The sequence below is a fragment of the Scatophagus argus genome, chromosome 22 (genome assembly GCF_020382885.2).
Source record: "Scatophagus argus isolate fScaArg1 chromosome 22, fScaArg1.pri, whole genome shotgun sequence".
Lineage (NCBI taxonomy): Eukaryota > Metazoa > Chordata > Actinopteri > Scatophagidae > Scatophagus > Scatophagus argus.
Window position 1 is genome coordinate 2,061,333 of NC_058514.1, and position 14,747 is coordinate 2,076,079.

The 14,747-nt window shown below is 44.5% G+C and overlaps 1 protein-coding gene across 1 annotated transcript in view; it reads right to left on the reverse strand.

The window, feature by feature from the left end:
* The window catches only part of celf2 (cugbp, Elav-like family member 2), a 171,318-nt gene that overhangs the window by 133,623 nt on the left and 22,948 nt on the right, over positions 1 to 14,747 (reverse strand). Inside the window, exon 2 of the mRNA XM_046378869.1 lies at positions 1,217 to 1,252. Coding sequence (XP_046234825.1) covers positions 1,217 to 1,252 — 36 coding nt within the window. The remainder of the gene's footprint in view (positions 1 to 1,216; positions 1,253 to 14,747) is intronic.

The following is a 14,747-nucleotide window of genomic DNA, read 5'->3' on the forward strand; positions in this document are numbered from 1 at the left end:
CCTCCGCCGGCTTCTCGTTTCTGTGCAGGATCTCGTTTTTGATCTGAGCTGATTTTCCTGCTGGGTTTGCCAGTGAATGCTGTAGCTCTATATGCACATTGTTATGAAAAATCAATATCATCCAGTCCTGTTGTGAGAAAGTGACGCAGACCTCTGCAGAATCTCTATCTGTTGTCTACCTGCACGGCTTATTTAGAGGTTAATGATAATACATAAAAGATAAAAGTAAACTTTGAAGACCTGAGTTACTTACTGCATCCATGGTCACGATTCATCTCTGTAAAATCACACATTCTTTCATTCTTTTTTTTAAGTGAGCTCGCAGAAACTTGAACCTGAACCAGGTACAACATTTGATTCACTACACATCACTGCAGGTGTTTGAACGCTCAATCTCATCCTGTTCTCATGTGAACTGAGTATTTAAACAGTCAGTTAACCCAAATTACCCCCCACCCCCCCAAACAAATATAACAGATTATAATGTTTAATGACCGTACGTATGGTGTGTTATGGATCCTCTAAATGTTTAGGAGGGGATCTACTATTAGTGCCTTTAGGGTCATTACTTGCACTTGTAATTCATGCAGTATGTAAATGTTCCAACAGTAAGCCTTATGTGTGATTATAATCCAGACCATAAAGCACGATACTTCTTTATGAGTGTTATTAACATTAAATGGATTGAACGGGTGAATAAGTGTTCCCACCCTTTTTTTCCCCTCCTCCCCTACCGTCTTTCTCTGTGCTGGAAGAAACGGAGGGGGTGGAGGGTTGATGGTTTTCAGACCAGGATATTCATCCTTTTCCTGTTAACTCTGCCTCAGATGAGAAATAGGTGCTGCTATTTTAAGATCGGCCCTTATTTAAACCTTCCTCTCTCCTCCCCTCGCTTGATCTGTCGCTCTGTCGCCGAAGGGTTTAGTTTAATGACCCTCCTCGGCCGTAGATCTGAGTCGCGTCACATCTTTCCTTTCCCTTTTCTCCGTCCCTTTATGTCTCTCTCTACCCACCACCCTCCTCTCATCTTCCTCCTGTCCTTTCACGTCATCCCCACCAAAACAACATCCAACAGTGCTGAAGCTAAAAAGGCCTGTTGATGTTGTCAGCGTTTGGCCCGAAGCCTGGAGATACACTGCACGCCTCGCCGAGGAGGAGGAGGAGGAGGCCGAAGGAGCGAGGGGAAAGAAAAAGGACAAAAGATGGACAACAGTACCTTTGTATCGGCCCGGAGAGGTCACTGGCGTCCTGCCTGCAAGACAAGAGGAAAAACACTTTGAAAGACACAGAAAAAATGATTAAAATAAAAACCAGGAAATATTAATCACTCAGATTCGATGTCAAAGCAGCGACGTTAACAAAGGAAAGCATCTCATTCCCATTAACTGAAGCCATAATTCTTTCTTTTTACGCCGATGACGTTCTGCTGTCCGTATGGTCACCACTTTGAAGTGACAAATCAACACCATCAGTCTCTAAAACAGGCATCTCAAACTGGTCCACAGGAGGGCCGGTGTGGCTGCAGGTTTTTGTGCCAACCAACCAAGAGCACACCGTTTGACCAATCAACTGTCTGAAGACGGAGATCAGTTGATTAAATGAGTCAAGTCTGGTGTGCTGCTACTTGGTTGGAAAGAAAACCTGCAGCCACACCGGCCCTCCTGTGGACCAGTTTTGAGATGCTCTAAAACAAAGCCAGATATTAACGTATATTCTACAGTATATTGTTCTGTCCACACACCTCAGCAGGTGTCATCCACCACATTTTTCAGAATTCGGGTGGTGCAGGCTTACAAATAAGAAATGCATTTAATTAGGTGTGAATATTTTAACTGTTTTCTTTCGCTCTCACACATTTCTGAATCCATCAAGATGGCCATTTGATGATGGCTGCTGCACAGTGAGGCCCCACGTTTCCAGAATCTGCTCGGCAGAGGAGCTTTGCAGTTTTAACTTTAGTTTAGATACTTTAAACGGTGGCAGTAAAACTGTTGGATGCAGATGAAGGCAGTGTTTCTGGAAATATGATGCAAATCACACACACACACACACACACACACTGAGCCATCTCAATAGTAAATTGGTCTTGTCTGTCCTTGGGAGCAGGAGAGAAACTCGTTCGTTCCACTGGGTTTTCTCCATAATTCCCTGCTGTTTCCTCTTTCCCTCTCCTTCTCTTTTTGTTTTATCCCTTCCTCCAGTCCTCTGTTCCTCTTCCACTGCATGTAAATAAATTGGTCCCCAGGCCCCACCACTGTGTGTGTGTGTGTGTGTGTGTGTGTGTGTGTGTGTGTGTGTGTGTGTGTGAGCCATTACACTCAATGCAGCACACAACCCTCCAGAGCTCAGAGCTGCACTGAATTAGCACAGGTTTTAAGGCACAGTAAATAAAATAATAATGAATTAACAATGCTGTCATTAATAACCTGTGTGTGTGTGTGTGTGTGTGTGTGTGTGTGTGTGTGAATGTGAGGGTGTGTTATGATGAAATGCTGAGAAAAAACTCCTTGCTCCTCCTCAACACAGTGGCCAATCACTGCTATCACCACTCTTTGCATTTCAAAGACACACTCTTGTCTGTTTCATCTCCGACCACAACGCTCATCCTGTTATCCTGCCATACACACACACACACACACACACACACACACACACACACACACACTCGTAACAGCCACCTCCGCTTCAGAGTCCATTTTCCCAATGCCATGAATTATGAAAAAGGGTAAATGGAGCTTCAAACACACACTGCTCACCCTCACAGGCGTACACACCGCACACACACACATACACACACACAGTGATGTACTACACACTACACACACCTACACACCATCTCTCATGTTTGAGACTCTACATACTAACATACAAGCAGAACATTTAGACTGCAGGGTTGCTGTTTCTTATTAGCTTGCACATTACTGCTGCATGTTCAAACGTAACGTAATGTGGCCGTGATGAGGACCTTCATGAAACCTCATGAGACGAGAAGAACACACAGTCTTCCACCTCTTTAGCTGATATTTATTCTAAAATGATGAAATCTGATAAAAACCGGAGTGGCAGGTTGTCAGGAGTTTGAATGTGTAAATTTGAGATTTTAAAAACTCATTTCACTTGTTTTTTGTTCTTGTTTGTTCACAAGAAGCAGTTACAGTGAAGCTTTTAAAAACTTCTTGGATAGATTTGTTTGTAAAAGTTAGTGTCTATATTTAGCACAATAACATTTTAGTGTGGTTTGTTTCTGCAGGGCTTTTCCCAGAGGAAACCCGTCACTCAAAGCTCTGCTGTGACCGTGGGAATTTTATTTTTCTGTCTTTATGTGTTCAGTCACAGTGGCTTTGCTAACTGCTGTGGTCTTCTTCTATCTTCTGATAAAGGTGGACTGGTGATGGATTTAATGCTCCTTCTTTTGTTTAGGACCTGCCAATCCACCGGATTACCTAAAATGATCTAATTGGCTTAAAAGTAGGCTCCTGCCTGTCTCACTTCCACCTCTGTGGACTCTTTTAAAAATAAGAAACCTCAAAATATATCTTTTTAATCTGTTTTTTTATCTAAGGCGGCTCATCATTTCATCACAGGTTTCCATTCAATGTCTTTGTTTATTTCAAATATTTTACTGACTTTTCTACGGACCAACTATCAACCTGATAACCAGATCAGATATTCAGCATTTCTTCAGTAATCAGTATCAGGTTTTTTGTTTTGGGTTGTTTTTTTTAAATATTTTTTACAGTATATAGTAGTATTTGTTTGTGTGCAAATGTCTTGAAAAGCTTTATCTAAATTACTGGAGGAACTTTTTTTTGTTGCAGTGGAGATTTGAGGTCTGGACGGTGTTTTACCCTCTTAACATCCTCCTCTGAACAGAATCATATGATCTGCCTCACTGCAGAGCCACCTAAAAAGCGTCTTTTGCTGAGTTAGTGATAATTTTGTTGAGAACAAAAGAAGCTTTTCGGTCTGATTTCCAGAGTATCAGTTTCCCCTTGTTGGTCTGCATAAGTCGAGCTGACAAGATTTGGGTCAGAATTGATCACTGGGATGGAAGCAGATGGGAAAACAGCGTCCAGGTGGAAGCCATCCAGACTTATGCTTCACGGCGGACAGCTTTTTGGCGCCGCGTGTGAACCCGAGCACAAACTCCTGCAGGTCTCGCGCCGCTGCAGGCCTGGCGGAGACATAAAACGAAGCTGAAACGTGAGGGACTCCTCGGGCGACAGTGCCAGAACCGGCGCAAAGTTGGAGCAGGTGGCAGGACCCGACGAGTTCCACGGGCATTTTGGATGCAAGCACACTCGTCTGACACAACAACACACACACACACACACACGCCCTGTGTCAGTGCTACATAAAGACAGACACTATGAGCCAGCTGTCACGGCGCTTCTTAACACCGCCGATGACGAGAGCATTCCCTCGTCTGAGCTTTGAAAGTGACTTCCCATTCTGTCTCTCTCTTTTTAATGAACACAAAGGCATATTGGAAGTGACACGGATGTTTCTATCATGGTGTGAAACATGAGATACCGTTTATGGGACTGATCTTAACCCATTATGACACAAGAAACCAGGTTACAAGGAGAAATCAGGCTACAGGAGGAAATGAGAGACTGAGTTTACATGCGCTGCAGGAACCTGGTTACTGCAAAACCTGCAGCTTGATGTATCTGAATATGACTGTTCAGCCCCAGAAAACAACTTATTTAAACACCACAAAGGTCTTTTTGGTGTTGGTTTCAGAATTTGCCTTTGAAGGGTCAGTTCACCCAAATTGCACTTCCCTCAGTTGAGCCATGCAGGTAGTTTCAGCTTTTCTGATCATTTTTACCTGAATTATACGATCGAGATGAACAGAATTCTGTTTCTGTCCACTGCGTTCATATCAGTGACAGCAGGCTCAATAACATCAACATCTCTCTCTGTTTAATGCATTAAAACAACCAGTCCAAAACAAACACAAAGAAAAGCTGCAAATCCAACTGGAACCTGAGAATTTTTGCTTAATGTTCAAAGCCGTTGTCAAATTCCAATCGAGGGGCTGATCAGTGAAGTGTTCAGCTTGATATCTGATCCTTCTAAAAGCCCCGAGAGCTCATTCTCTCTTCCTGCAAAATGTTTCTTCGTCTCTGCAGCCCATCTGTGTCATTCTAACACTCTCTGTTTTTAACACTTCACTCCTTCTCACCTGCCATCCTGCCTTTCACACACACACACACACACACACACACACGCACAACCCGCTTCACATGCAGCACCCACAATCCCCGACCAATCAACACATCCAAACACACACTTCTTTTAACACAGATAAATACATTCACGCACTTGACTTTCACACCCTCCCAAGACTTCCCACTTCTTTCTTCATCTTAATCTTCATCTCCATCGCAGGTGTGCGTGTGTGTGTGTGTGTGTGTGTGTGTGTCAGACAGCCGGTGTCATTCTGCCAAACTGTGCCAGCTCTTAAGATGATGTCAGATGTGGGATGCTGGCCTGCCTCCAGGTGGATCTAAACTCTAAACTCCCATTGGAGGATGAGTCCTGTAGACAGCCGTGCCAATGTGCCGAAGGGGGATGAGGATTGGACGAAACTGAAACCCGAGCGACACCGACGAGCTGCCATTTCATTATTCATCGTCTGACTGATGCTGCATTCACGGTGTATGCTGGTGTACCGGGAAAGACACAACTCACACTGACTCAACGGCATATAAGAGCAGTGACTCAGCTGTGAAACTGTTAAGATCAAAGGTTTTCAGGGTCATATCGGGGCGTTTTTGACAACATTGCATCGAGCAGATTAAAGTCTCCCAACTCCACAATTAGAGAACTCTTAAAGGGTAGTGAGATTGTCTACATTTTTTTAGTTTATATATATATATGAATTGTATGTGCTTTATCTGAATTTAGTTTGGAGTGTCTGAAGAAAAACAGATGCTAATGCACATCCAAACAAACACATTTCTGTGTCAGCGTGCTGATACAGCATTGGTGTTTCATAATGAACAATAAAACATTACAAATGTTACTTCCACTATTGAAAATGTACAAAATCGTACAATAATAAAATGTTATTGCACAGTCTGTTCAATCAGATTCAGCTCAGATGGAAACACACTACAGTCTGATGCTGCCATTGCTGGGAAATGACCATTACACTGTAATACACAGCAGTAAAACCATGCATGTGCTCTCTATAAAGAGTGAAACACGCGCCCCAACAGGCTTCATTTACTCTGTGTGTGTGTGTGTGCGCAAGCGAGCACGTGTGTTAGCAGGGATGCACGCGTTCATGCATGCATGTGTGACATATTGAGGACATTTAAATGCAGCCAGAGAAACGACCTGCATGGCAAAAGGGAGAAGTGGTGGTCGTGTGTTAGGCCTCATTTACCTCGTGATATTCAAAGGGTACGCAGGCTGCTTGCACTTACACACTTTCACACATACATGCATACTGTGTGTGTGTGTGTTGTGTGGGTGTTGTGACCACTGCAAATTGTACAACCTAAACTCAGTGAACGAGAGACTCCTGAATCATCCATCACGCCTCTGGGAGAGAAGAGAAGACCTCCCCTCTTTTTGTCTCTCTTTCCCTCTTCCTCCTTCTCCTCTTTAATAATAAACCTCCCCCAATACCTCCCCAACCTCCCCTTCTTTCCCCCCCCATTTAATAACAGTGCAACAGATCAGCTCCATTAGCCCAGACCTCCTCACACATGCAAATGAGGCCGGCATTATGGAGGCATGCATCATGCATTACTGATGCGCCCACCCCAACCTGTCAGAGCTAGCAACACAATAAACTGTTTGTGTGTGTGTGTCATAGAGAGAGACGGGGGGAGTGGGGGTGATGCTGGTTGTGCATGCGTGTTACAGCGGTGGTTAAATTGAGATGCATTAAGGTTGTGATTGGGACGACGCATACGATGCCAGCGTGTGTGGAGCCGAGAGCGAGGCCATTACCGGTCGTCCGGATGATGAGATCCGTGAACGTGGACGGAGAACGGAGGTAAGAGGAGACAGGATGCAGGGGAAATTAGATGCGAGAAGTGGGGTTAGATGAAGAATATTCTCCATGATGGGTGATTTTTGAGTTTATGTACGGCTCAAAAACTTTCACAAAGTTCATTATAGTTAACAGGAATCTGCATTTTAGTGAACCTGGAAGAAACGGAAATCTCATGCTGCCGTCATGTCGGTTCCTGAAAGTGTCTGCAGTGACACTTGAAGGAATGCACCAGTGGACGGGTGTAGAGGTGGACGGGTGAAAGGCTGGGGGACTCGAGTCCAATGCAGAGACGCATGAATGGAACAACACTGAAGAAACTGAGCGCTACAAATATTCTCCTTTGACCGCAGGCGTGTGATGCTAACAGACAACCTCAGTCACATCCCGCTACCTTGTTAGCCTTGATGGATGTGCAACATAATCGAGCCGAAATGATGGTTTGTCATAATTGGAAACAATTAAGGCTCTTTTGTGGCGATGCTGTTCATTAGCAGGTTTGATACCACGACCTGGCTTTTGTCCACTCGAGAAACGGAAATCAGTCATGGGCTTATCCGCCCTCTTGTTGCTGCTCTTTCAGAACTACGGATTTGATGAATAAACTTCACTTCGCTAAACAATCATTCCTGGCAGCCAGGCGGCGGTTACTTAGCGCAAAAGGCCTCGGAGACAAGGTGGCTCATAAAAGGCCACCATATCAGATCTATTGCTGTGCGTGTGAATGCGGCACGATAAAAGAAACCGAGGGAATAAATCAATATCATGAATGCCAGTTCATCAGATTGGGGGGCTGACTCAGACGGCGGAATCTCAACCACTAATCTCTTTAATAGTCTGATATTACATTTTAATCCCACTCTTTCGTTCAGGCTGTCTGCTGACGCCTGTTCAAGGACTAAGGGGAAGGGGACAGTAAATATAGACAGAGTGGTATCAAAATAGAGTGGAAATCAGGTGGATTATAAAAAGGGAGGGGGGGGGGGCAGGCAGAAAAATGGAGGAAGGCAGAAGAATGAAGGGCAGAGTGTAGTGGAGGAAGAGAAATGGTTGGTTTATGGAGCGTTGTGGCACGCTGCCATTTCAAGTCTGGATTTACAGCATGGGGGGTGATGGACTGTGAGAGACGGAGAGGCAATAAAGTGATGTCAATGAGAACTGAGGACAAATTGATATGATCATAACATGTCACATTAAAGACAGGCCTGCCATCCATCAACGTGATAAAAGGCCTCCTTCATTCTAACACTAACAGCACGGCCATTGATCTCAGTGCTTCACTTAGCCAACCGCTAACCATTTATGATAACTATCATTATCCAGTTACGGGGATGGTGACGATCTATCAGTGCCATCCTAGTTGAGGAGTCCACAACGTAAAAAGGTAACCCTCCCTAATCTGTTGCACCAACAAGCCTGGATCATGGAGGGAAATTAAGTAGAAAAGAGAATTATCTCCCTCAGTTTTTCTGATCATGTCATAAAATAATGTGATGTTGATGAAACGAGAGGGAGGAGACGGCGTGTAAAGACCCACGGTTGTTAAGCATGATTTGAAGAGGAAAACTTGAGGAGGGGAAACACACTTCAACAGTGAGCGAAAATCCTGCTTGCAATGTTTTTGTTGCTACCACAGGGATGGAGGAGTGCTAATGCCATCAGAAAGAGACAGAGCGAGAGCAGAGGAAAAGCAGCATTGACGACAGCACCAAACATGCTTTTAAATCACCCTTCAGCAAATCAGTAAATCAATATCAATTAGGCTGCGAAAGAGCCCAAATGGACAACTGGCTTTGTTTTAACTAATGAAGTCTGTGGAGAATCCAATCAGCCCCCCTCCTCCACTCTTCACTGCCACCCCCACTTCTCATTACCACCATGACAATGTGGAAAATATGCGCACAGACAGATACACAAACAGAGAGGCACTTAGTGCTGGAGAGTTGAAACAACCAATTGTGTCAGGATTAGTGATTTCTTGAAAATCTTGTACTGGCCAGCGACCATCATTGACCTTTTACATGATGACTATCATGCAGGTCGATTCAGTAATGATCTGCATAAACCAGCTTTGAGCACAAGGCATCAATGTGCATCTCACTGTGCTGTACAAAGCAGCCACAAACACAAATTATGGTTATTGATGATGCAAGAAAGTATAAACAATACTTAAACTGGTTGGTGTCGTGACTTTGTGACCTTTGGGTGTGCTGGGAGGCAGATTTTATGACCTTTGGACAGAGTGAGGCTAGCTGCTGCCAGGCTCTGTGCTAAGCTAAGCTAAGCTAAGCTGGCTAAGCATTTCACATACAGGCAGGTGTGGTATCGATCTTCTCACCTCCTAAAATACTCTCCCTTCAATTTAAAAAAAAGAAATCCCAAACTGGTCACAGATTCTGAAACTTTTTCCCGCTTTTCTTTTTTCCTTCGCAGCTTCTGAAACGCAGTGGCAGACACGTGTCATCCTTTCTTTACTTTATATGAACTAAGTCATTGATCGATTAATCGATAATGAAAGGAGTGAGCAGGACAGCTGGAAACCTTCTGATTGCTTGTGTTTCTCGTGTTCCCGTCTGACTGTGTTGCTGCATTCACAGCACATGACTTCAGCACAACGTGAATCCAAAGTTGTTACTACAGACGGAAGTTGTTGAAAGTTTGAGAGTATATGTCATTGCGACAATAATTTGGATAGAGTTTTCACTCAGTGATGCACCCTCTGCCACACACACACACACACACACACACACACACACTATCCCTGGCAGGCAGCATGCGGTGAAGCTGCTCAGGGTTGCCGTATCATTTTAAACATCCATCAGCTCAGCAGAGATATCATATTAGCTCCTCATCTGCATACGGCACCGACAGAATGACAAACGAGAGAGCGGGAGAACGCTCTATCCTCCTCCTCCTCTCCTCCCTTACATGGCTGCCTTTCACCCCCTCAGCTACACCCTTTGCTCCCTCCATCTCCTTATCCCTCCCTTCTAACCTCCTAAATTGGATCACCGCTGCTGGCGCCGCGTGTGTGAGAGTGTGTGTGCGCATTGTTGTGGTGTAATCACATCCTTTAAGTGGAAAAAGGGATGAATCTCAGGAGGAACAATGGCCACTGGACCCATATTTAGTCCCCCTACTCTTTGTATTGCTGTATACTGCATCACACTCTACCTCGCTCCTCCTACCTTTTCTACTTTCCAGCTTTCGTACTCCTCAAACTTTTTAAACTGAGTGCTGCTGTCGTTTTATACTTTCGCCGAGTTGCCTGCAAGTGTTTTTTGTGCCTTAACGTAAGCACGCCTGAAGTACAATGTCACAGCATAAAATTGAACACAAGCATAAAGAAATGTAAAGTTTGAACATGGTGGTGGTTTGCAGAAACGTATAATGACAGCATTTGTTCAGGCCACTTGGGCTGATGTCAAAGCTGGTGTTTTCCTTTAGCGGTCGATGCGTGATGCCGGCGTGGGGACGAGTGCCACAAACATTTACTAAAGACAATGTTTTGACCACGTTTGAATCTTTGAAAAGAGGAAACAAAAGATCAAACAAACTAATCATCCCATGAATCAGGATCTACGTGACCAACGTTTTGTTATAAAATCCCAATAACAAAAAGGTAACACCTGTTGTATAGAATGATGTGTAGAGAGTATAGTCATTGTGACATTATTATCATTTTATTCTTTATATTTGGCCATTTAAGCGGAAATGTTTCATCTCATACTCTTGTTTCAGAGGTGTGAAAGTCTGGGGAGTAAAAATGTAAAAACTATTTCATTCACGCTTGTCCTGAGAGCCTTACACGTACGTGATATGCGTATAATTACTACTCTCTGAGTCGAAGCTACGAGTGCAACATTTCATTTCAGTTTAACCCCAATGCAACAGTCATTTTCTGCCGATGAACACTTTAACCTCCTGGTAAACAGCAAATTCTTTATTAAAACATGAGCATAAAACCAGTAAAATAACAATAATCCCACCCACCGTCTGTCAAGTCAGATAAGGTTTCCTTTCCCTGCTTGACTTCGATGTAATTGATTTCTCAGTGTTAGTAAAATCCAGTTTAACAGGTATTTTATGATTTTAAGGAGACAAACAGGTTATTTTCCTTTAACAGCTTTTCTTGCGTTTCATCCTGCCAGGTAAAAATGGTTGACTGTTGAAGACCTTGAAATATTTGCAGAGTTGATTTGAATGCACCTTTACTGAGACTGACATGCCCCCAAATCCTGTTTTCTATGTGGTGCAGTTTACTAATGTTTTCTTTCATCAGTACTGCTTTTTAATCTGTTGCCTTGAAGCACTTCGTAGCTTCCTTGTCGCTTTAAAAGATCTTTTTATTAGTCTTATTATTAGCACTAGCAGTAGTCGTTGTAGGGGTGTTGGCATAAGATAAACATCTTAACGTCTTCATGAACCTCATCTTAACTCACAAAGTACAAAGTTCAGACATCTACTTAAACCATCCAATCCCGATCTCTAAATTCAGCCCAGCCCGCCCTTCCCGCCCTTCCCCGCCTTCCCCGCATGCTAAGTGTGGAGTAAAGGAGGGCGAGTAGGAGGGGGTCACCCTTGTCCCCCACCCCCTCCAAAGACACAGACAAAACAAGAGTTGAGAGCGTAAAGGCGATATGATAGAGAACTAGAACAATACACAGGAACACACGGCGACACAACAGCGTGACAATGGCTCCGGTTGCTGCAACACAACGGGGGGAGGGTGGGGGAGTTGGGGGGGAGGGGGGATGAATGCAGTAGTATCCTCAGATCTGAAGGCAAATCCCCCTTGGTGGTAGTTCTGCTCGAGCGGCTGGCACTGACACATGAATATTTCATACTGTTGATGTTTAAATCCCATCATTTGTGATGTGGCGTGTGAGCGTGCGTGGAGATCCATTGAAAGGAGAAAGAAGGGTGTGTGTGTGTGTGTGTGTGTGTGTGAGCGAGTGTGAGACTGGGTGTGTTGATCTATAATGCATAGTTTCAGTAAGTTCACTTGTGATATGGTCTATTGCATCTGTATTTCAGCGCTGTGAAAGAGGTGGACGTGCTCGCTCGCGTCTGAGCGCCTTGAAGCGCAGATTGCCCCGTGTTAGCTCATCCATATGCAGCTCAGGCCGTGACACATAAAAACACAGCGAGCAACATGAATACACACATGAATATATGTCCATACATTGACATGTCGCAGAGCTTTTTCATCTCGAGGTTGTGCTTTCCACATCCAGTCAAGTCAGACGCCGCAGAGCCAATTAGTCGAGCACTTTCAGAAACTAGTTCACGATCCGGTTTCTAGAGCACAAAACTAGATCATAAAGGCACCGATTTTGGCAGGCAGGAAGAGATCGGACACACCGAGACGTTCGAGACCTACAGGCCGGCGCAGTTTGACTGATTCAGCACGTTGACTCGGCAGCAGACGCAGTGACAGCTGACTTCTCTTTTCAGACGTATCCAACCTGTGTGAATGGTGGATCTTCAGTGGACCTTCTGGACTTGTAGGTGTGAATTTAAACATTCACATCCTTTGGTTGTCGTATCAAAAAAGGCCTCCCATCCCGTCTTAAATATCCTCGATTTACACTTTGGGCTGATTTTGTGCTGAGCCTACGGCTGATGCTGAGTCGTTTTATCAACCAGGACTGGTCAGTTAATCAAATCTTATTTTCAATTTACAATTTTGGCTTCCAACGATTATGAAAACAAGATAACCAAGATAAAATGATTATCGTTAAGACTGTCATTGATTAGTATTCTGTTTCAGTGACGTCAACTGCCACTTGAATTTATAATAAATATTATAAAAACATATTAAAAGTGAGTCTAACTTACCATCAGGTCTAAATACCTATAGGTTAGTGATAATACATCATAACAAAGTTCTATATGAAACAAAACTGTTTAGTGTCATTTCGTTTGTTTATTTTGTTGGTCTTGTTTTGGTTGCATCACTCGTGATGTTCCTACCAGTTAGCGAATCAATTTGATTTCATTAGCAGATTATGGCTTTATTAATAGATCAATTTATCTTTCCACTTGTGTCTCTCGCTGGGCTTCGGTCTACATTACAGAGCCACTCAGACCATTTGTCTTCCAGCTCATCCCTCAGGCTCATTACTCCGTCTCTCTTCCTCACTGTGTCTCCTCCTCGGTGTCTTCCACTTGGGCTTTTTTTTCCAGGTAAGCGACCCAGACTCCCCATTCTGACTTCCAAATACACAATTTCCCAGCTAATAGAGTGTACGCAGAAATGACTAATCGAATCGGATGTACCAGGAAAATTAATTTACCATTATGTTCTTCCAAAATTGTAACAGGGAGGGCCAGCAACCTTGTGTAGTACCGCCGCAGGGGAAAGTAAACAATTAGAGACTCGGTGACTAATGAATTCTGTGATTAACGAGTGTGTCGGAGGTAAATCTCAACAAGACTGGCACACACACGCAAGCACGTATATACAAACACTTACACACTCAGAGTGAGACGCTCCTTATCTATACACTGCATTCATGGTTGGAGTGAAATATTCCGCCTCTCTTCCAAACAGCCTCCCCTCCACCCGAACCACCAGCACTCGTACCCTGCATGGTTAAGTGAAATAGCTGGCATATCCACTCACAGATTGAGACTGATAGCATGTGTAAGCTCAAACAGAGTGTGTGTGTGTGTGTGTGGTGAGAGAAGCGAGATAAGTTCAATCTGGTTTGTATTACAGTGTCAGATAAAAAAAAAACGAGACAGTAGTGAGGGGAAGATAGTGCAGCATTACGGAGGTGGAATCACCACCAGTGTGGTAAACACACGTGGAGAAACTCACCGTGAGCGCAGAAAGCTCAAGTTTTCGAACAATTCGCCCCAAAACTAAAACAACAAAACTTCTATCAGCTTCTATCAGCATGACTCTATTATATAAAAAAGCCAATGGGCCGAGTCCCATCTGGGAAGCGGGTAATGACAAATATAGAGGGAACATTAGGATTAGATGAGTGTGTGTGTGTGTGTGTGTGTTGATGTGAATGTGCAACAAATCCCCAAAGTGACAGCCACAGGCTTAATTGAAGGGTGTAGTGGCATGGCGATAGATAGAAAGAGACAAGTTGTGTGTGTTGCTCTGCGTGTGTGTGTGTGTGAGAATCCCACAGTGGTGTAATGACTCCCCCAGGGAGCAGGACCCAGTGCTGAGATCCCCCTCTGACTCCCCCCTGCCAACAAAGAGGAGGTAAGGGGGAGGAAGAGAGATGGCGGTGAAAAAGAAGACGATGGCGGCGACAGCTGTCTGCTCCTCGGGACAGTAATTGGTTGGCTCGCATACGTGCGCCTTTCGGCTGCGCGTACGCTAAACCCCGCCAACCCAAAATCGAAGGTGGCACTCCGAGATGGTCATTAGCCACATCCCACCTGGCACAAGCACCACTCTGGCACCCAACCACCGCGCTCGTGGTGTGGGGGGGGGGGTTTCCTGGTCACGCAGAACGGGAGTTTGAGGGTGAGGAGGGTGAGGAGGGTGAGGCGGGCTTATTCAGTGTGACACCTCCAGTCACATCTCAGTAAACAAGCCATCGGACCCCCACACTCGAAAGCCAGAGCGGGAGTGACAGCTCCAAATCACACATGACAGCCTGACTGACAGGTCGGTATGGGCAGAGGGAGGGATGGAAATATGAAAAATAATAAGCTGTAATATTATCCAGACAGGAGGGAGAGGGGGGAGGGAGACGAGGTG